The sequence below is a fragment of the Lonchura striata genome, chromosome 3, assembly GCF_050655825.1.
Source record: "Lonchura striata isolate lonStrDom1 chromosome 3, ASM5065582v1, whole genome shotgun sequence".
In the NCBI taxonomy this organism is placed as follows: Eukaryota; Metazoa; Chordata; class Aves; order Passeriformes; family Estrildidae; genus Lonchura; species Lonchura striata.
Window position 1 is genome coordinate 114,411,369 of NC_140705.1, and position 23,741 is coordinate 114,435,109.

The 23,741-nt window shown below is 44.3% G+C and overlaps 1 protein-coding gene across 5 annotated transcripts in view; it reads right to left on the bottom strand.

Annotated features, from left to right (window-relative positions):
• Window positions 1–1,005: 1,005 nt before the first annotated feature.
• COMMD1 (copper metabolism domain containing 1) overlaps window positions 1,006–23,741 on the bottom strand; it is a 64,217-nt gene continuing 41,481 nt past the window's right edge. For 4 of the 5 annotated variants that reach the window (XM_021538632.3, XM_085577281.1, XM_085577283.1 and 1 more), the window contains 2 exons: window positions 4,892–5,038; window positions 1,006–1,138 (listed from right to left, as the gene is read on the bottom strand). In XM_021538632.3, the coding sequence (XP_021394307.1) occupies window positions 4,931–5,038 (108 nt within the window). In that variant the 3' untranslated portion in view covers window positions 1,006–1,138; window positions 4,892–4,930. The remainder of the gene's footprint in view (window positions 1,139–4,891; window positions 5,039–23,741) is intronic. The other variant, XM_077781831.2, reaches the window with a different exon arrangement.

The window sequence follows — 23,741 nt, forward strand, 5'->3', positions numbered from 1 at the left end:
AATACCATCCCATTACAAGAGCTAATAATGGCTGAGTGCTGGAGTTGCAGTGCTGCTGCCCACTAAGGCAATTAAAATGCAAGTACCATGTCACCTGTGTGCAGAGAAAATAAGGAACAGGAAAACATCTTTGGGGAAATCTCTCTTGTACCTCCTTGCTGACAATGCCCCCTGACAGCTCTGCATTTCAGGGACCTCCCATTGCTGCAATAACCCTGCAAAGGCCCCAGGGTGAAAACCCCCAGGCGGGATCCCCACCCCTGACACGCCTTCAAACCTGTTTTCCTGCGAACTCTTGCACTGCAAGATCTGCCTTCCTGCCACTAAAAGGAAGGAGGAAGGGCAAAGCCTTTGGGGACTTGAGCTTGGGGTTGGTCAGCCCCCATCACATTCGGAGGGAAGCTCCACAGCACCACCCACAATTTTGTGCTCGGACACAAAGCTCAGGTGATATCCCAAGATAACACTTCCCAAGTGGCACTGGTTCAGAGGTGCCTGTCCCCCTGTGCTGGCATCTTTACCCCCAGCATGGTGAGGCAGAGCCAGGGGCGCAGCTCTAGCCCCCACATTGCATCAAATGACACCCCCAGCCACTCTTCCCTGGGATTTGGGAATCATTTTTGAGGAGGATTTTAACAGGCCCAGCTTCAAGGCAAGGAGCCCTCGCCTGTTTTTCCAGTCTCAAGCCACATGAAACACAGCACATTAAAAAGTCATCAGTGGCTGCTGCTACAGGACCACTGCATTCCCCTTATTCAAAAGGCTCCCTCTGTCCCCAGCACTGAGGACCTCTTCATAAATATTTGGAATGAATGAACAAACTGTTGAAACTCCCCAGAAGGAGAAGAAAACATTTCTGTGAGCAATCTATGGCCAGTGTGAGCCTTGGGGTAAAACTCCTCAGATATTTGCGCACCTACAAATGGCCAGGAAATGTCCTCAGAAAAATGGTGAGCAATTTGTTTTATCAATAAGTAGCAAAGAATTGACACACAGAAAAGAAAATCAATATATCAATCAGTTTATTAAAAAGTCCAAGCACAGTAAGATGTGGAGATTATGGGCTCCTCCAAGATCCTTCCCATTGTGTAAAACACAATGAGAGCATACACACTGTTATTTGCACTTGAGAAAGGACCTGTAAGAAAAAAAAATTAAAAAAAAGTAAAATAAAATGAGACTAAACAACCTGAATAATCAGAAAGTAAATCAACACCAACATAAAATAAGTATATAATCATCTGCTGCTTTCCATGGCCCAAAACATTATGAAATACAGCACTTGCTTGGCTTAGATTTGGAAAAACATGGTGTGCCTAGAATATCTTAGATATCCTAGAAGAACACTTTAAAACCTTAGCAGTTCTGGGCACACGCAGACCAAGACAAAAGGAAATTTCCTTTAGAGCAATGGCCTTGGCAAGCAGAGAGGAGTGTGGGGCTCGCCAGCAGCGCAATGTGTGATTGAAGGTGGCAGCACCCAGACATCTCAGGGAGCTCCTGGATGATGAGCTGCAGCTTGGAGCAATGCCCAGAAAACAGGAATAACCTGCGGGGCATTTCGGCCCAGCAAAAGGTGACATGGAAAGGAAGATAAAGGCTGTGGGGAAACGTGGGCACTGCTTGTGCTGCTGCTGCAGGGACAGCTTCCTAAGCCTAGGGACACCGGAGTGTGGCAGGAGTTGTGTCCCCTGGGCAGGAAAGCCTCCCTCGGCTGGGGTTCCCTCCTTCAGCCCTTCTTCCTGCTGCTTCTCCCTCCCTCTCCTCCTCTGGCCGTGCTGGGCTGCTCCTGTGAAGTGCCTGCCTGCTTCCCTGAAGGAAGGAGGAGGAGGAGGAGGAGGAGGTGATGGCCCTGGTGTCACACTGCTGGCCTGGCTTAGCATGGGCACAGGAGCTGGGGCCATGGCAGGAACCACAGTGGGCTCCAAAGCTGGATGAGGCCCCCGTGGCCTACAGGGCTGTGCTGGGTGCCTGCTCAGCTGGACCCATGCAGGATTCCAGTGGCCACGCTGGCCCCAGCCCCTGCAGGAGTTGCCTGGCCACGCATACAGCATGAGCCTGGTTTAATCTGGGCTTTGGGGGAGCTCAGCCAGAAGTGGCCACCAGGCTTGAACTCCGAGCTGAGGCAGATGGATGTACACACACAGAAACCACCTCAGCAGGAAGGCACAGCCCTGCCGAGGAGCAAACCTGTCCTTGTGTCCCAGCAGCAGCTGAGGATTGGCAAGCACAGCATCCCATCCCTGCCACATCCAACTCGGTGAAGCAGGAATATTGTAAATGCCAACCCAATGGGAAGAAATTATGGTGTCTGACTCCAGTTCAGAAGGCTGAACGATTTATTACAACCATGCTAAAATACATTAAGATACTACATAAAGGAAGATACTAAAACTACATACTACTTTCTCTAACACACCTTGTGACCCTCTCTGAGAGTGCAGCCCCAGGTGGGTTGGATTGGCCATCAGGCTCAAACAATCCTCACCTGAATCCAATCAAGTCATCACCCCAGGGAAACAATTCTCCAAACACATTCCACATGGGAAAACAAGGAGCAGAAATAGAAATTGTTTTCTTTCTTTCCTCTATGCACCCCTATGAAAAATCCTGAGAAAGCGAGAAATGTCCCTGTGACACAGAAAGAATTTTGCTGCCCAGTGACTACCAAGGACTGAGCAGTGTGGTCCTCAACCCACCCAGTGGATTTTTTTTGTTTGTTTGTTTGTTTGTTTTTTGTTTTGTTTTGCACAGTAGTTTAGAAAGATCCACCGAGAAGAAAATGAAGATGGTTAGGTATCCAGAGGAGGGAAGATTAGGAAGAGAGAAGCATCCACCCATAAGAAAGTATCCAATTATTTCTTAAATGTCCCCTAGACTTTTTGCCTCAGCCTCCTTGCCTTGTTAGCCATTCCACATATTTATTATTCTTTGCATGAAATAATACTTCCTGACATCTGTTCCCAGTTTGTTTCTCTTTAATTTCCATTTATAGCACATTTTCCTATCCTCTGACCATGTTAAAATAAAACAATAAGTAACACAGTGCAAGCTACTTAAGATCATGATCCTTCCCTGACCTTGATTTTTTTTTTAAATATGTCCTAAAACACAGAAAGCACTTGAATGAACTTAGTTGAAAAAGGACACGGAGAGCTCAGAGAATCACAAAGCACTCATTCCACAGCGCTGCTGCAGCAGTGACTCAGGGAGCAGCAGGAGGAGCAGCACTGGTTACAGCCCGGCTCCTCTCTGACAAGGATCAGCTGAAGGCAGCTGGGGGAACAGAAGTGCTGGGGGCTCCACGAGAGGAGAGGGCAGAACCCGGAGCCTGTAAGAGACAAGGCAGCAGTGTGACAGGCACGGCAAAGGAAATGGTAATTCCCTGTGCAGGGACACAAATTGGCTGGAGGGATGTTTCCCCTTCTGACCAGGCAGATGGGAAAAGGTGCCCTTCCCTTGCTCTGAAGAGATTTCGTGCCCAAGTGCAATCTGGCAGCTCCACAAGCAATAAATTCTCAAGGAGAAGCGATGAGGAGTGCTTTAGTTATGGCACGAGAACATTTTATGTTGTCATCTCTATATTGGTACAAGCTCTCCATGTAATTTTAGCTCAGGAGGAGGCTGCTTATGAAGCAAATATCAAATGGCAATAAGCAATGTAGCCTCCAACCAAAGGTGTGTACAGACCCTCCAGGCAAGTGACAGAGCAAACCAGGGGCCAGGACTGTCACCTTTTTATGGAAGAGCTCTGCTGGGAGGAGATCCTTACTCTGCCCTGTGCAAGTGCTGGCCTGCTCAGGCTCAGCTCCTGCTGACACTTCAGTGTGGTGGGACATCCTGCTGTGAGCAGGCTGGCAAGGGACAGGGGAACTGAAACCCTGCTGGGAGCCTCTGGCAGCGCAGGGGCAGCAGCTGCTCTGCAGCTGGCTGTGCCAGCACAGATGTGGGCACTGCAACAGCCAGGAGCCATGCAGCAGTGCAGATCCTGTGCCCCTGACCTGCCTCCAGCAGATTTCTTCACTCACACAGTGTCTCACTGGTAAGGCCTCAGCCTGCCAAGGGCCTTTTCCTTTACCCACATTCTGAGCCACTTAGAAACCCTGGGCTCCATCTGAGGCTTTCTCAGGTCAAACCAAGCCATGAAACACAGGACTAAGAGCAGCCAAGTCCAGCTCTGATAAAGCACTGGCCCCTCAGACACGGCGTGCAGCTCCGTGCCAGGGCTACACCACTGCAGCCCAAGAGGCAGAAGGTGCTGAGGCTGGATGGTCTTTGGGGATCAGAGGTGGCTTTGAACAGCTGGATCAGGTGCCCTGCACATGCAGGACTGCTCCTTTTGGAAACCAGCCCAGGAGATGCTCCCCGACTGTCCCCTGGCTCCTGCAGCCAGGCTGGGCAGCCCTGGGGAACCACTGAATCCTCAGCAGCACGGGGCTCACAGCTACAGAGAGGGGTGTTTGTGCCTCTGCTCCCTGAGCTCACTCACTCCATCTGCTTTCCTGGGCTTCAAGCAGACAGAGCTCACAGAGCTGGCTTTGTCCTATAAAAGTCCAAGGTTTGGAAGCATAAATACGAGTTCCCCCTAATCTGCCTGTTTCCTCTCTGCCACAACTGGCCAATTTACCTCTGCTGCTCATCCAGCCCAGCATCCACAGCATCTGGAAGACCCAGAAGTGACTGAGGAGATAAAGAGGAAAGCTGCGCTACACCCCAAGGCCTGATTATGCAAAGCTTTGTGGAAACAGTGTTGCTGCTGTCTTGGAAAAGAGGATGGGAGGAGGGGATGAGAAAGCTTCACAGGATGATTTAGCCCATTCCTGGGGCTATAATCAGGATTTAACCAGCACCCCCTATTCTATGTGCTGAAATAGGATTTATGAAAACCTACCAAGGGTCATTTTCTGTAAGTTGCCATCTCTTTATTTGATTAAGTAGTCTGAGTCAACAAAGTCATACTCTCCTCTATTTCTGACAGTTTCTTCAGCATCTGGCTCAACTTGGCCTCATCAAACTCCAGGCAGAGAAACTCAGATTCCTACAAAAGAAGAGAAAACAATGTTTGAGAAAAACAATTATGTTTGATCCCTGTGCAGCAGTTTGGTGAGGAATTTGACAGCTTAACTCCATTTGTCAATGGACTTTCTTGCATTTTGCTGTCTGACTAGGATGGATAATTTGTATCAGTGATAAAAATCCAGGTGGGATCTGCCCGAGACAGATGTGTTTGCAGGAGACTCCTAAAGAAAGTGGGAATTAAAACCTGGAGTATCTCTCACAGCATTCCTTGATTAGGGAGCACTGGAAAAGTCAGATCTCAACCCCTGAGGCTCTGAGGAGCACCATGCAGAGGACAGACCACAGACCCCTGCTGAGCGAACCATTCTCCATGGCCAGACCCAGGCAGCATCAGCCTGCCCTGAGCAGCTGCTGCAACTGGGACTGCAGAGCCAAAGCCTCTCCAGCTCCCGCTGCATCTGCCCAGGTTCAGCAGCCTTGCTTTCCCAGCCCTGACTAGAGAAGTCCAGAGCAGGCTTGCACACAGCAGCTCCTGCAGGAGGAGCAGCTTTTCTCACCACCCCAAATAACAGCAGTATCTGCGACACGTTGCAAGTCTCCTTTCCCAGACAAGCCCCACAGGAGCTCAGTGGAACCGGAGCTCTCGCTGCAGGGTTCGCTTTCTGTGCCCACCTTTGGGAAGCGTGGCAGTGCCAGGCTCCGAGGGCCCTGCTCCTCCATGGCACGGCCTCCAAGGCCAAGCTCCTGGTGCCCTCTCAGGCCTTCCAGTCCCAGCCCTGCACCCCGAGGCATGGGAGCCCACGCAGGGTTAATCGGGCCAGGGCTGCCCCTGCAGCCTGGGACATCTGCAGCTGATTTCATGGCTTCATCACAGGGGAATGTGAGTGGACAGCAGGACATGGAAGCACCTGCTCCTGGAGGAGATGTTTCTTCCTGAGCCTAAGGCATAAGGAGGACTTTTTTTTTGTTCTCTGTGAAAAATGCATATTATATGATTGGCTCTTCACAAATATTAAAATGAGTACTATATGTATTATGTTGGAAAGTTATGCTGTATTAATCTTAGTAATGTGGTAACTATAGTTTTAGGCTATAGCATAATATTAAAATAGAAACTATGTGATGTAAGATACTTTTTGCAACTAGCTCAAGGAATGGATAAGATAATTAAGAAAATCTTTGCATAGAGATAACAGCAACAAGACACTATGATTCTAAGAGAAGAATTATTGCCTCCTTGGGGAACCAACACGATTGAGTTACAAGATGAGGGGGGGAGTTGAAACTAAGCAGAAGAAATCCTTTGTTTGAAAAGAATTTTTGAATATGTGAATATGCAACAGGCTATTGCTTTTGTGAGTTAATCCTTTGTTAGCAAGGTGTGCTTTGGGGCATAGCAAAGCACCCGGACATGAGTAATTCTTTGCCTTTTATTGTCCTTTATTGTCCTCTGATTGTTCAAATTCTTATTGCTCTAATTTTTATTACTATTTTTATAACTATTTTATTACTATTAAAATTTTAAAATTTTAAAACAAGTGACTGGCATTTTTCACATTCCCCTCTTCAGGTTTTGTCAGTCAAAAGGAATGTAAGTTTGATCAAAACAGAACTCTTTGATTACACGGAACGCTTTGGTTACACAGAGACACTGCCACTTCACACAAGTGTAAGTGCACTCACAAAACATTCTTTTAGCTATGAAGCAGCTAAAACTCTCCCATGTGGGCTGGACGGTGTCTGGTTATCCACTCTCATGCAGACCAACCTAAAACCTGACCCAAGAGAGCTTTAAAAAAGGCTGCTCAGAGCTGAGCTTCAGTTTTATTTAATGCTTTGTTAGTTTATCTCCCCCATGAAAAACGGAACAAAATAAGCTGGAGCCGTGAAATACAGAAATCCTTATTCCTTCCCTAAGGCATCCTCCAGGAGCAGGACAAACGGTGTCCCTGCTCATCCTCAGCAGGAAACAAGGTTCTTCTGCTCCTTCCTACTGCTAAAAAATAATTCAGCCCCTTGGAGCTGAGCAAACCCAAAACCGATCCTGAAGCCCAGCTGGAGCCTGGGTTCAGCTGGGATGGTGGGAATGGCCACTCACTCATTCCTGCGGCCGCCTCCACTCCGAGCCCGGCCTAGAAAAAGGAGCTGCAAAACAAAACATCCAAGAAACACAAACTGCCCCCAGCCTTGAATCCGGCTTTCTAGGAGCTGCAACAACAGACTGCTGCAAAAATATTTACATGAGACACTAAGAGAAGCACGACTTCTTCTGTCTCAGTAACTATACTTAAAAACCTCATGTATTTTTATAAAACCAACCCTCGGAAATTGAAAACTTAAAAAATTTACGATTGTTCTCTATTGTATCAGTTTGGCCCGCTACTTAAAATGCTTTCCAGCAACTTTGATACACGCCACATTTCTAAGTTTTAGCCACGACATTGGAACAAAGGAAAGCAACCCCCCAGAATTTTCATATCATTGTATTCATATTCATTCCCCCTTGATTTGGAGGATCCTCCAACAACATTCAGCATTTCAAAGGCAGCAGCCAAGGCGCCAGACCCACTCTCCGAAGCCGTCTCAACTGCACGCGGTGCTTGTAAGACCGTGCGGGGCTCTTTGCAGAGGAATCACCCCAGGTGAACTCGCAGGAGCGCTGCTCCGCCGGGCCGAGCGCCGCGGGCCCGGCCAGCCCGCCGCTGCCCCCGGAGCGCCGGGAGGAGCGCAGGGCTCTGCGTCCGACCCTTTGGGAGCAGGCACTGCAGCCGTGTGGACCTTTCATAGAGTGCACAGAGAAGAAAGAGAAAACAATTTCTATTTCTGCTCCTTGTTTTCCCATGTGGAATGTGCTTGGAGAATTGTTTACCTGGGGTGAGTGCTTGGTTGGATTCTGGTGAGGATTGTTTGAGCCTGATGGCCAATCCAACCCACCTGGGGCTGGGCTCTAGAACAGGGTCACAAGTTGTGTTAGAGAAACTAGTATGTAGTTTTAGTATCTTCCTTTATATAGTATCTTAATGTATTTTAGCATAGTTATAATAAAGAAATCGTTCAGCCTTCTGAATTGAGTCAGACATCGTCATTCCTTCCCATTGGGTTCACCTGCATACAATAGTCCCCAATTTTTTTTGGTCAGCAGAGACAAAAAAGAAGTCAGAATTCCAATAAAAAAGTAGGAGAGTTCAGAGGTGCTGCCCTTTTGGACATTCTGAGCTTGGCTGGTATCAAAGGGCAGGGCTCTGGGTAAACCAGAGATGTGTTGGCACAGACTGTTCCCATTAGCAGCAAATCAGGCTGAAACACCAAAGCCGGTGGGGGATAAATAAAACAAGGAGCTGGTTCCCAAGACATCAGGAGCCAGCACATGGAAGGGCCCGGGAATTCACAGCACATCAGCTCCCCAGCAACACCCACGGGCACGAACAAATGGCATTTTGGTCCCAAGGCATTCATTCAACACAAAAGACAAAATACTCGTTTCTGAATAAATCCACTGCTGATATTTTTTTGGTCCCATTTTCCAAACAATTCTTAAGGGATTGCTGCTCTGGAGGCAGGGGCTTAGGCATAACCTGCTGTTGCCAAAAAGTCTGGTTTATCTGGTAATGTCAACTCTCCCACCTCCTCCAAAGGTGCTAATTCCATGTAAATACCTTTCTAATAAAACACCTGCAGGGATATCCTGTAACTATTATCCCAAGTCATAAGTGTAATGGTCTTCCAGCAGGAAAATCAATCACAGAATCACAGGATGGTTTGGGTTGGAAGGAACCTTAAATCTCACATCCCTGGGCAGGATTCCACTAGACCAGGTTGCTCCAAGCCTCATCCGACCTGGCTTTGAACATTTCCAGGGATGGGGCATCCACAATTCTGGGGAAACTGTGCCTCACCACCCTCACAGTCAAGAATTTCTTCCCAATATTTACTCTGAAGCGACTCTCTTTTAGTTTAAAAGCACTCCCCTTCTCCTGTCACTCCATGACTGTGTGCTAGGTCCCTCTCCAGCTCTCCTGGAGCCCCCTTTAGGTACTGGAGGGGGCTCCAAGGTCTCTGCAGAGTCTTCTCCATGCTGAACAACCCAAACTGTCTCAGCCTGGCTGAGGTGCTCCAGCCCTGGCAATATCTTCATCACACTCCTCTGGGCTCACCCAGCAGGTCCATGAGGGTCACTGGTCAGTAATGGTCAGCTGTGAGCCTCCATCCTCGTGGCTCAGCACAGAGCAGGTTTTGCCTGAGCCAGTACCTGCCCACAGGCTTGCATGGTACACAAATGCAAATCTTAATTTAAAAAAAAATGGGGGGAAGGAATAGGGAAAAAAATTCAAATGCCTCCTCCAATACAAAAAAGACAAGAGAAATCAAACAACACAGCCCTGCCCCCTCAAAACCTCAACATAACCAGAATTTCAGAATGGAAATCAGACACTTTTTAACAGAGCAAGAACACCTTCTCCTTGGAAAAGGCACATCCAGAAGTGATTTTTGCAATGATGCTGCCAAGCTGTACCACAGAAGCCTTCCTTCACTGCAGACTGTTTTTCCTCAGCACTGTGGGAACTGCGTGTTGTGCTGCCCAATGGCAGAAAATAAACGCTGAGAAATTCACCCCTGCACTCTAAACTTGCTTCCAAACCTTGCTTTGGGTGGCCTCTCACCGACAGTGTCTACCCCTGGCTCAGAGGGACCTGTCCTGTCACATTGCAGAGCTCCCTCTTCCACGAAAACAGCTGCTGCAGGAATGTCACAGTACACAACATCCACCTTGCATGAATGATCCAAAAAAAAGAAGAAAACCACAGGATTTTAGCTTGTATTTCCTTCAAAAAATCACAGTAATAAGACATTAAACTGGGTAATTCCCCTGTGTGCAAATATTTTGTGTCAGGAGTTTATGAGAGCAATTTATTTTTGCCATTTAGACTCTTATCTTAGGAACATCTGATAAGTGGTGAAAAAAAAGAAACCCATAAAAAGTTGCCCCAAACCAATGTAGAATGATGAAAGTGTGAGATGCTGCATCGATTCTCCTATCACATTGCATCAATCGTGATCCCATTGCAAACTTCTGGAGTTATTTTATATTCATTAATATTCTGCAAGATATACTGGGACATATGATAATGACAGCAAAATCTAGATAGTTCTACAAAAAATGCAACGGATTGTAATCCATTGATTTCACACTCCCACATTTCTGACAACACTAAGTTCATTATTTTTAATTCAATTTAGAGCTATTTTTGCTAGGTATCTACAATCATGCCCTTCAAAAAGTCTAATGTAAAGTGCAATTCATTTCCATAATACAGTATAAAATAAAGCACAAATATTTGTAACTGGGAGTGCCTTTTAATTCTCCATTATTTTGGTATTACATGGACCAAGGACCTCTTAAGCAAATTAATATTACATCCCCTTAAAATAAAAGTTAACTCAATTGCAGATTTTTAATACTTTTAATGTAATATCAAGCCTGTAATATCACAGATTAAGCAGATTAAGGATTGCAGAAAATGGAACAATTCCAAAGGATAAAAGTAGATCCCTGATACTGCAAAGCAAATGTAATGTCATTCCTTTTGCATTATCAGCCTCCCGAAAATAGTCTACCTCATATTTTACATCCTACATGAAAAATGAGCATTTATGGATGCAGCTTTAACTTGCTGCTCCCTGTGCCTTTTGGAGGTGCAGCTTTCTTTTAAGGAAGTTTTGAAGAAAAAGCCAACCTGTAATTAAATCAGTGTAAATAATTAGAAGGTAGCATACTCTGTAGCTTTTACACATTTCAAATTAAAGAGCTAACAAGAATAACATGATTTTTACTAATTAACAAGAAAAAAGGACAATACTTTTATGAAAGCCTCTTCCTATATGGCTCTGGTGATATTAACTTTCATTGCTTTCTGTAAACCTTCCCATTTCTTTTTGTCTTTTTTTAAAAAACCACACTGATTCACACCTGCTTCTGGTTTCTGACCTTCTGCATTCCCCACATCCCACCCCGAGTGTGCTGCCCTGCACACACTCATCACTCCAGGATTTCTTAGCCACTGTTCCCCAAAACTTCCAGCACAGGTCTGGGGGTAGTGATCACCCCTCAGTTCTTCTCACTCAGGGCTACCACAGCTCCCAGATGCCACGAGGACACTGCTCCTCCATGGTGGGTGTCCCTCAGACCCTTGGCTGACCAGGGCAGGCAATCACAGTGCTGAGGGCAGATTGCTGTGCTCAGAAAGGAAAGGTTAAAAAAGCCACAGCTCTGCTGGAACCAACACAATGCAGAAAAAAGGATCTGTTTGTGCTGACAAAATGCAGATTTTGTTCTCATTTGTGGATGACTCCTTGCAAGGTCATGCCTGAGACTTTTTGTGTGGCCTCACCTGATCGATTGCTGGTAGCTAATCCTGCTCACCTGGTTCCTCAACACCCTTTCACAACATCTTCAGCTACCTGAGGCTCAGGCTACCCCACAAAAGCTGCTGCAGTCACAGGAGCTTCACAGAACAGAAACCCCTTCATGGCTCTCCCTCACTGAAGAGTGGTGGATGTTTGACTCTACATAATGCTGCATCTGCACTCTGGAATTTAGGCTAAATCCTCTTGGAATTCATCTGTTGGACAAAACCTCTACCTTGAGGTGCTCAGAATATCCTAAATTTTTAAGGCAATTCTTTTTCAAGAGGGCATCAAGAGGTACCTTTCTGACCTTGCAGTGACCTTCAGCTTACTATTTCCAAGGTTTGTTTTTTCCTCAAACCCCTGACCCCCCATTACAGAACTTCTACTAAAAAAAAAAAAAAAAAAAGTATTTAAGGAGAAAACTCCCAAGTAATTTTTCCCCCTCATAGTCTTGATCTTGGATATGGCCAAAGCAGTTTGGGGAAGGATCCAGCCTGGCATGGGAAACACTGACCATGTAAGCAGGTCATGGAAGGCCACTACATGCAGGGCTGGGTAATCCCAGCCAAGGGCACTGCCAGAACTTCTGCCTTCCTGAGATAGGAATGGAATTGAGACAAGGAACAGAAAATGTTGTGATCTGACTCCTGCTGCAGGAATGAAAAGGAAACCTCTCTGTATCGGAACTGTTTCTAAAAAATAATGCAAAAGCACACACACCTGTGGCCCCTACAGACACTGCTTTGTCAGAGAAAGCACATCAGATGATCCCATTTGAATTCCAGCATCTTTGAAAGCACAGCTGAGCTCCAGCTCTTTCAAACCCTAAAACAGGGAATGTGGAATGTTTAATCTTTAACAGGAACGTTTTTCCTCTGCTGCTTGAGTGGCTTGAGGTAAATAGGTGTGATGGCATACCAAATAAATCAATTAACCTGTTTAGGCTAATGACACTGTCTTGGAGACCCAGTATGCAACTCTGGTTGGGCCTTGAGCCAGCTGCTATTTAAACAAAGGTGTAAACAGAGCTAAAAATCATTAACTAAGAAATGCATGAAGAGGTTTTAAAAGGAAAAAAAAAAAAAACCAAAACCACAAAGCAGTGATATCTGCAAGCTTCATCAAACTGTACACGGAAGCACATAAAGCCAGCATAAAAAAAATATTAAATTACCTTTGTATCACTGTGAGATTTGAAACAAAACATGTATTAAAATACTAAATTTAAAATAAAAACTATATATAATTATATAAGAATATATACATATGTAGTTTACAGAGTTATATATATTACATGGAAAACTTTTAAAGAAAGAAAGAAATAAAAAGTGTTTAAAAACTCCATTTCTGGCAGTGGTGAGAAAGCTCCATCATCACTTATTCAAGCCTTGCCTGCTGTTTCAGCTCTTCACTAACAGAGTCTCTCAGTGGAACCACTGCAAGGTGAGGTGCTCTCCTCTCAGAGTCCTCTGCAGGGCACCTTAGAGGGTGAATGTCCTTCCTCACTTATGATCTACATTTTTCTACCTTGTTTGACAGCTGTCCTTGTTTTCCTGTGCTGTGTTGCTGTGTTTTGTTTGGTTGGTGTTTTTAAGGCTGCTCATGGAGCTGAAACAGCAGTCTCCAGCTTTCTCTAGATGTGTTTCATGTCCCAATAACTGGGCTAGCCTTTGTTTTTGCAGTCTTGTAGCACTTAATTGCAGTGTGAAATTAGTCTAAGAAAAAGAGTCCTTACTGATGCATCTTCTGCTTTTACACTAAATCCAGCTTTTCTAGTGAGAACATTCTTTAGATCTGGAATTAATTTTCGTTACATTTACATCCATGTATTACCTAACATGGGAATCATTCAGCATGGCAAATATAAAATTAAAATCAAACATCACTCATTATCATAACCTCCCCAACACTTTCTCAGAATAAAGTTTCAACATAATGTTATTATTTACCATTTTCTTAAATGTTTCAGGAAGTACCCTATCACAGCATCAAACCCTCCTTGCCACTGGGGCATGTTTTTGTAACAGGGTATCACCAAGACCAGGAACTTGGTTAACTCCTAAAGACACAAGGAAATTTCTGTGCTTTTAATGTAACTTTTTATTTCATCAAATCAGTGGCAGCCACATTCCTCTCTGTTACTGCAATAAACAATACCAGGAGAACAGGAATGAACTCAAGGGGGTAAGAATTACTTTTATACCAATCAACACAGTTCAAGTAATCTGCATTTAGAAATAATCCCGCAGTGAAAGAATGCACTAAAAACCTGAGCAGAGAATTCCTGACCTTTAGGAGGCTGTGTGATTTGGGATTCTGGCATATTTGGGCTGAGAGTACTGCTGGCTTGCAGGCTGAATAATTTGGTTAGAGCCCCAAAACATATCACTCCTGCTCCTCCACAGCTCTTTCACATTTACGTGTTACATAAATGACTCGGGAATCCATTAATGTCCTGCTCAAGTACAAAAGCTGACTAGAAATGAATATCCTCTTCCAACCCAAACCATTCTATGGTTCTGTAATATTGGGATACTGGGACACAAAGACAGATTATGGGCTTTGGACCTGGTTAGCATAGGAGATTTGGTAATAGGAAGCTCTGGCAGTAACAAACAGAACTTTGAGGATTAAATCAAGATTGCAAGAAGATTCAATCAGACTGAGTTACTAGAAAAAGAAAATTACATCAAGACTTCTGCAAGCAAGAGATGTTTAAAATGTACAAGTTTGTTTATGAGGTGATTAACCCAATCATTGTAGTAAAACATTACTGGCCTTCCTAAAATCCTATGTAAGCATTTGTACCTCACAATAAATTCACACGGAGCCCCCGTCTCTCTCTTCATCACCAAGACTGTAACCCTAAAACAGTTTATTTTCCATGAGAACAGACAGTGCTGGCTCCTGCTGATGGCAAAGGCCAGAGGGTCTTGGCTTTTCCTCCCCAGCCAGCCTTCAGTCAAGGCCATAACTGGTTTTGTAAAAGAGACCAAAGACTAGAATTACTCTGAAGCAGCATTTTGGAGTAAGATGTGTTTAAACCCCTCTTTTCTGCTTCTTTCTGAACCCTGCACATTTGCCCTGTGGCCTGACAGGCACCTGGACTGCCTGGAACAAGAGCACATGAGGGGTAGGTGGGTCCTCTTGCTGAAATACTTCAACACTCAGAGCTGAACTGAAAGTACAAAGGTGTTTATTTTGGTTGTTGCAAGTTTTGCAAGTAGTGAGTAAAGGCCATGCAAACCCTGTGCTGATTTATGTGTCTTAATGGCAACAGCTAATGCCCTGAAAATGCCTCACTTCATAAAGTCCCTATATTCTGCACTTAAGCTCTGAGATCAGCATGACCCAGCAAGAGCAAATATGTTTTGTGCCCACAAAATTACACTTTTCAGAAATAATTTTTGAAGGGCAGCTGTTGAGCCCTTCTCTCCAGCAAGCAGCAATGCCAGGCATCTGTTTGCTCCAGGGCATTTTACCATCAGACAAGGGAGAGCACAAGGCTGGCACAAGAGAGGCACACACACCACCAGCAGCATCCCCATCTCCTCCCAGAAACATGAACCCTCTGTCCCTGGCACACTGATCCCACACATCTGGAATTACAAGCAAACACACCTTGAAAAGGATGGTGAAAAGACACTGGCATTTGGGCAGAACTGCTCATCTAAAAATGCATAAACAAGGTACCAAAGGCTTGAAAATATGCCTGCAGTCCAGCATGGATTCAGCTGGGCTTTCCTTCTTAAAATATTTAACAAGACTAAGCAGTCAGACCAAATAGGCTTTTATTTTTGCTGCTTTTATGACATTTATCCATAAGCTTTCTGAGGATCTGAAAATAGAACTTATCAGGACAAAAGAATCTACTCAAGAGTTATGTGGCCACTGCAAACACATCTCCTCAGTGGGACCAAAATAACTGTATTTGTTTCTGTTCTGCAATTTGAGTGTGTGAACTTACAAGGGGTCAAAAAAGCCAAATTGGAAAAAAAAAAATCTGGTCTAAATAATTTTTAATATTTTTTCCTCATTACTTTTAGAATGCAAACTGCTGTCTTTCAATTCACCATGAGAAACCTCCCTCAGCAAAGGGGGCAGCCACGTGTTCAGAGTCCAGCCTGGTTTACAGCCCCTCCAACACTGATGCTCTTGCTGCTCCAAAGCCTGAGGCCAGGCATCACACACGGATTTATCAGCAAAACAGCAGCTCCTGCTCAGCGTGGTGCAAAGTCCACTGAAGATACTGAGAATCTCTGCACTGACCTCAGTAACCTTCAGATCAAATGCACAGAAATATCAGCATTATGTGCCAGCAGGGAGACACCAGAGGAATACAGCTCTCTTCTGAAAATAAAGGAAAAGCTCCAGATTTGCATTTTCTTTGCTGTTGTTTTTTTTTTTTTTTAAACCACAGAATATGTCCTTGGTATTATTTGCTGCAGAATATGTAACTCCTTTTTCTTTTTTTCAGCCTCTTTTCTTGTGCAAGGTGAAAAGCAAAGGCTCACAGTGAAAGCTGAAGCTGGAGGTGCAACCCTGAAGAGACGAGCGTGGGAGGACATTTCTGCCTGAGCAGAATCTCACTGCAGCCAAGGGACTGCCTGCTCTGCCCACACAGCTCTCCTTGCCTCGGTTAAAATTACAACTTTGTTTTATTCAATCTGTGATTTCACAATTCATTCTAGAAATGAATGTGGGCAATAGAATACCAGCTCTGCACTACAGTCAACAGCACACCTGGATTAATCTGTTTAAAGCTCTCAGCAGGACAGATCAGGACACCAGTTCTCAGTAGAACCCCCAAACCAGCCTGGCCACAAGGGTTGCTTTAAGGCTGGAATGTCATAGTCCTCTTGACAAGCATCATGTTGAAGCGTATTTTTTCTCAGAAAGATATAAGGTATGAAGAGGAGTTATCTAATTTTGGTTGACCTCCCATTCTCAATTCAAGGGCAAGTGGTACTGAAGTAGAAATCATTTCCATAACTGAATTGCACAGTAGCCATTTCACAATTAATAAGCAATCCACTCAGCATATGAAAACTGAATAGGAAAATAAACACATGAGAATCAAAGATACTTCTGCACAAAGAAGGCTTCAGCTCTTCCACATCAGATATTTAATTCATTGTCTCCTTCTTCTTCTCATCATGAACAAGGGGAGAAGAAGGCAACAAAAGACCTTAACCACTTCTCCTGAGGAAAATGGAGATTATGTGAATGGCTCTTTTAGCTTTTTGTGCCTTTGAAGCAAAGGAGAAGTCTCTTGTTTTTGGTTTTTTTTTGTTTTTTTTTTTATGCTCCACAACAGCAACCTGTCTTTTTGGGCCTGCACCCAGAGTCTGGAGACCAGCCTTCAGCAGAGTGGGCACATGTCTCCTCATGGCAAATCTGCAATGCTGCAGCCTGCTCCTCCTGCATCAGGAAAATGTCCCTTGGCACATGTAAGGTCACTGCTCTTGTTGTAGGACTGGGAGAAATAAAATGTATTTCACCTCCTCCCCATTCCTGGGGCCAGGCTAAGGATTTCCTCCTGGGAGACCAACCGAAGCACCCAGGACTTTGCCTCATGCTGGCCTGGCACACCGTGGCCATGAGGGCACAGGGACAGCACTGCTGCCTCAGCACCAGCCCTGCCTCCTCACTGCAGCTCCTGAGTGGGAGAAGTCACGGAGCAGCTCTCAGACAAAAGAAAGCTGAGTGCTGCTGTGATTTCAGACAGGGAGATGAGATGGAGAACAGCGTGACACAACTCAGAGCCAGCCCTCCTAAGGAAGCAGGGAAGGGGAGGATGATGTGCAATGCCAAATGCTGTTGCCTGGTTTTAGACAGCTGTCCTGAAGTGGAATTACAGTAAAATCTGTGAGTGGACCTGTGCTCCTAAAATGCATGTGCTTCTTCTCTTTTCAAGCATCAAAACATTGCATAGGATTTTTAATCCTGCCAAGCCTAGGGGTTTGTACTGATGGCTGTTCTTTCAGCTGCTCTCTTGACCAAAAGGTGCTAACAAAGCCAGGACAACTGCAGCATTGTGATAAAAATAGATGGTTTTGGTTTGAACATCTTGCTTTTCAAACCCCCTGCCTCCTGGGAAGCTAAGCCTTTACCTGTGAAAAGGCTAGGAGGTAGTGGAAACTGTATGGAAAGATTTGAATGATTTTGAGGGCTAGTAGGAAAAAAGGGGCCTGCATAGAAAGGCAAAAATGTCACTGAGAACAGGGAATGTCTGTGTGCCTTTCCCACCTGCCTGCAGGATTTTCATGTCTCTCCTAACCCTGCTACATCTTTCCATGCCTATTACATCTTTCTTTAAGGTTAGGAGACAGGAGACAGCACACGTTTTGCAGCAGCAATAAATAATTCAATTCTCAGGTTTATTTCCTCCCATTCTTTAAGCTTGTTTTTATCTGCCCCCCTGCTGAATGCCTAACAGGGATTGTCAGTGACCAGCCAACGCTTGCACCTCTGGTTTTCCCTTCCTTCTCAAGCCTTTCCAACACACACAGAGTTCAGAAGGGTTTACAAAACCCAAATGACTGCTTCTCCAAAAGCATCATTTCATCTCCCTTCTGGAGATTAAAAACAAAAACCATACATTAATTAGCAAAGCTGGGTTCAAGTCTCTTAGCAGCTGTCTGTATCCACCACAGAACTGTTGGGATTCAATTCCCAGAGCCTGCCAAGGATCTGCAGGGAGAGCAGAGCCCAGGACACTGTGCAGACACAGCACCCACAGGACCTGCCTGCTCCGTGCCTGAGGCAAAGCCAGAAGTGGAGTTTCATTTCCAGAAGGGCCAAACCTGCTCAGAAATCGAAAACAAAGTTTGATAAACAGTAAAAAGTTCTAGGAAAAGAGGTGGCATGTTTGGTTCCCTGCATTCACTCTGCTCTACTGCAAGCTTGGAAATATAGTGGATATTGTAAAATGTGCCTTAATTTCCTCGGAGAAAAGTATTCTTCTGAGATAAAGAGTGCTGGGAAGCAGCTTTACATTTGGAATGGCCTTTCATCCCACAAGCCCAATTAACATTTCTGGAAACAAGCTGTAGACATGTAAAGACATTTCTAAATTATCTGCCTGAGTTATGAAAAGGGTATTGGTACTATGGTGCTCCTGAAATAACCAGGGAGAGAATTTGGCTTTTCTGACCTCCTTTGATTGGATCCCAAATAAACAAGTTCTTGAAGAGAACTCAGCATTACCATATTATGGGTTTGTGCTACTTCTGTATGCAGCCACTTAACAAAGGACTGTAATTAAATGCTGATGAAATACCTTAAATCGAAATTACAGACCTCAGCTCCTCATTTCAAACCAGTGAAGTGTTTGGCTGTGCTTTGGGATTTTTGGGGTTGTGTGACAGCAGAGCAGGGGAGGCACCATGAGCATCCCCTGCACCAAAAAAGCAACAAAAAAAGAGTAACTTTCAAAACAGTAACTTCCACTATACCTTTTAAGAAAGCCAGGCAGTCACACAAAGAAATCAATTACAATTTTCAGGCTGAATCTCACAAAATAAAACAGGGACAGACAACATCAGATTTGGATTTCTGGTTTTTAACCTCACTGTTTTCTTTCCTATCATCACAGAATCTTCCCAAGAACTGATCCAAGGGGAATGCAGTCCTAGACTTTGGGCTGGAAAGAGTCAGGGGTCAATCCTCAGCAGCAGCTTCAGGGATGCACCTGCAGTTCAGTGAGGGGCTCTACACTGCTTGTCCTCACAAGAAAAATCAAGGAGGGATGAGAATGGAGCTGCCTGTGAACCACTTGAGAGGAGTCATGAGGGATTTCCCTTGCTGGAGACCTCTCCCAGAGGTTATCCCAGGTGGATGATGCACTCCCCTCCCTCCACTGTCCCCCAGCACTGCTCTTCAAGAACGTGGCTGATGAAATTTCCATCACAAAATCTCCAAGAAAGCCAAAGTCTTCCAGAACAGGGGACAATTTTAGTGCTCTCACTGCAGACAAGCCTCAAAAACATGAAGTGGTCCTTGCACTGCATCTCTGTAGAGGAATTAAGGAGAAGGCAAGAGGGTCATTGGCCATGTGAGAAAAACCCACCCCAGACAATAGTTTTCCTCAGGACCACACCTCTAATCCCTCTTTTCTTGCAAGTTTTTGGTTGCCTTGGATTCTGTGCCTCAGAACAGTCATGAATAGAAAATGATAAGGAAATACATCTCCACTCACTCCCACCACACATTACCCTTCCTTTGTGAGCAAAAGCACCAGAACTTGTTCAAAGTGTGGAAAAGCATATTTTTAACTGCTACTAAAGATGCAGTGAGTCATTAATGATCTGGGTGCCAGGAGACCATGCTTTGTGAAGCCACTGCTGCTCATTATTTCCAGAAAACAATTAGTCAAAATGAAAAACGAAGCTCTAGAGCTTCCAGGAATTGGATACTGTTCTTTGTATCATTCATGAACAGGATGAAGACTGGACTAACCCCTCACCCCTTCAAAATGGGTACAATAATTTGAGATAATCTCATCTGTAAGGGACAATAAAAATAAAGAGATCCCCTTCAGGAGCTGTGTGGATGGGGAGGATGGAGGGATAGAAATGCTGAAAATTATCCTTATTTACTGACCTGGCTGCATTAAAATCCAAGCTGCCTACTTTTTCTTTTTAAACAAGAGTCTTAAGCATGTAAAAATAATAGCCTGTGAGGGATTCTAATCTGGAAATAAATTCAAATAACAAAACCCACAGTGGTTAGAATTTGGATTAGACTTTCAAAAGACAACACATTGAATAGAGACTGTATTACCAGAAAAAGAACATTTGAAGACATTTTCTTTTCATTAAAAAAATGAATCACCATACTTCCCCCCAGCTAACACACATTTATCTAACTATAATGAGGGGCTGGCATTTGATGTTTTATTTGATTTCTACAGATTCACCCACCAGAACATAACTTCTGAAGAAGCAAAAAGAGCCTGGCACCTAGGTCTGGAGCACTAGTAGCACTGTGTAAAGTTCTTTAGTCTCAGAATAGCCACATCCATATGGACAGATGCACTCAGCTCAATGAGATTTATTGCTATGAGATAAAATGGCCAGAAAAGCAGCTTTCCTAATTTTTTTTGTCTTAGGTAAAAGCTCTAATCACTGTCCTCTTAGTTTTCAGCTATGAAGGGCAAAACAGAGTTGTTGGGTTGTTTTTCTCCCTTAACAAAACCCCAAACAAACCCCCAAAACCACAGACCAAAATATTTGCTTTGGAGCCAGCCAGGTGTGACACAACCAAAGTGTCCAGCACTTACAGCAAAATATTTCAGGCTTCACAACTCCAAAAAGATGATCCCATGTCACAGGCACTGTCCCAAAGAAGGGGGCTTAATACCAGCATGTGCTACACTCATTTTGAGTCATGTCCCCTCTCTCCCTAATTCTGCTGTTCATTTTTTGAGCCCGTTATCCATGGGTTGAGCATCCCAAATTGTACAGCAACACACACTACCCCCCAAATGCACACCTGGAGCATTTAATAGCAGCAGTATTTCACAAGTGGTGTCCACAGGTAGCAGTGGATGCACTGCTCAATATTTACAGCTCAGCTGAAAGCAGCTTTGAAAAGGCTGTTTTTCAGCCACAGGTACAGATGTTAATGATTAATGTGCTTTTGCATGAAGTGGGAAAGAGGAACAGATGTAGCAAAAAGAAAACAATGGTAAGATAAAGGTTGTTGGGGAAAAATATGGTGTAGAAGGATGGAGGAATAGTCCATCCTTGGAGTGAACAAGTGTAGCAGCTCACACCAAATGAAAGAGGTACAGTTTCACTCTGGGCAAAAGACAACTTGCCATCAGCTTTCATAGGTGACAAAACGGGCCAGCACTCTTTGAAGTGAATACAGAAATGTTTCTTGCTGAGGGAGAAGAAACCCCTTTCTCAACCTTTACCCAACACACACCAAAGACTTCTGGCTGAAGAAATCAAAATTAGCACATATTTTCTTCTCTTTCCTGTTAGCAAACAACCAGATATGACAAGGCACAAAACTGAGCACTCCGAGAGACTTACTTCCTATGAAGGACAACACAACTTAGGATGGGAAAGTAAAATCTGAAGCAGCCTTTAAACCAAATCTGTGTCAACAATACACTCCAATACCATGGTTTTGAAGGTTTGTTATCAGAAAAAGCCTGAAACACAATCAGACCTTGATCAGACCAGGAGAACAAGACAACCATATATTTTAAATATCTAATCAAGGACTGGGTTTATTACCAGAATTTGAAGATCTGCAGTATCTGAGTGGTCTGCACAACAAAGCACACATGCCCAATTCAATAATGTGAATTTTGCTGCAGCATGGAAGTTCTTGCAAAGCTTTTCCTTTAATGCCTGAGCTGGGCTGGTTGTTTGAAAGAGATGCCAGTTCACAGGGCAAGGGACCACGCTGAGAGCTTCAAAACCTGACATTCAGTAATCCATCAGTAGTCATTAGTCTCCCATCTAGTCTCTAATGCCCTTACTGTTCTGTTCATGGATTATCCACTTCTGCTTTAAAAATTGCAGGGATGACATAAGACTCCTGTTATACAAAGCTCTACCACATTCAGCATGGCAACAGTTTGTGTAAGGCTCCAAACCTGTTGCATAAGCTTTGCAGAGAACCAGGCTGTATGTGGATTTTATCTTGCTCAATGTGTCTAGTCTATAATCCAGTTTCCAAAATATCATTATAGGCCTTTCTTGAAACTAAAAAGACCCTGAAAAGGTTTGAGATGAGATGATGCTAACTATGATGTTTATATTGGTGATGCTTTAATGCTAGCATAAATGCTCATGTGACACTTGCTTTTTATCCTTCAAAGTGAGCTTTACATGAATTCTAGACGTATTTACCTTCCATTAATGACAGTACCCATAAATCCAGACTGCTTTCCTTAGAAATAAAAAAAGGATTTTAAAGAAGCAGGGAAGAAACTCACAAATCAATTGCCTCCCACACAAATCAATTGCCTCTGTCAGATGACAAGAACTGGACTTGTTTTTAAGTAAATGGACTTGTTTTTAAGTCATTGGTGAGCAAGAGATCAATACCAGCAGGCAGCTCACAGCCAAACTCAAGCTTGGATGAATTTTCAGAGCTGCAATATAGGCTTTGTATCCTAAAATTCAGAGGAAGGTGAGAGGATGTGAAAGACCAAAGATTATGACCAAGGAATCTTTCAGAACCTCAAATTCACAGAAAAAAACTGCTGCATTTGAGTCTTGGCAGCAAGCAGTCCCACCTAGCTCTCCTCCCATCCAAAAAAAGGGAAAAGCCAGTGTCTTTTGAAGACCTTTGAAGCTCCCTGTGCTGGGAGAGGGCTGATCATTAATGGCCAGAAGAAACATCAGGCAGAACTAAAAGCAATGGGACTGGCTCCTGTCTGCAGCTCCACACATTATTCCTGGAGCCTGAAGGAATTTTTCATCTGTATTTCTTTTTTTTTTGGTTTTTAAAGGGATGCCATCCAGGCATCCATGAAGAACTGAGGAAAGCATCTCGCCTGGCAAAGGCTTTTCTCCTGGTTTTCAGTTTTCTACAGCGTGTGCTTTTGAAATCAGAGCTGTAATGGAGAGGAGAGAGGAGAGGAGAGGAGAGGGAGAGGGAGAGGGAGAGGGAGAGGGAGAGGGAGAGGGAGAGGAGCTCATCAGCAAGTTATGTAAAACAATCCATATTCTGTAACATGAAAAGCAAAATTATTTTCCAATCCATATGAAAAAAAGCAAAATGCATCTCCAAAGCCCTTTCAGTTTTGCTCCCTGGGTACATTTGTTTCAGCAGCCTTGCTCACTATCTATGTCCTGAATCTTCTCACAACTGTGATCCACAAAAAAAAACGGGGACAGAGTAACTAAACACTGATTCCAACTTACAAAACAAAATTGTTCACATTTGCTGGTAAAACAATCCCTATTCCTGTTGGACTGAACTTCAAAACACCTCAGTTAACTCACAAGACAGATAAAGTTCTAAAAATAGCTTGGTGCCCTTAAGACCAAAACAAATGATCCAGTTTAAAGGCATCGTTCCCTCCTTATCCTCTGAACGTTATGCATGCCAAAGGAACTAGAAACAAAATGAGTGAGTTTATCTTCTATTTCCCTCAGAACTACCAAACCTACGGGCTCCTGAGAGTGCAGAGGAGTGCAGCAGCCCCAGCTGTGCAGTATGGGGAAAGAAGGACAGAAAATGGTTATTCAGCTCTTCAGGCACGTGACAGTGCAGGATGTGTCACAGTCAGCAAGTGCCCAGGCTCAGCCTCAACTCCTGGTCCTGGATGTCAGCTCCTGACACTC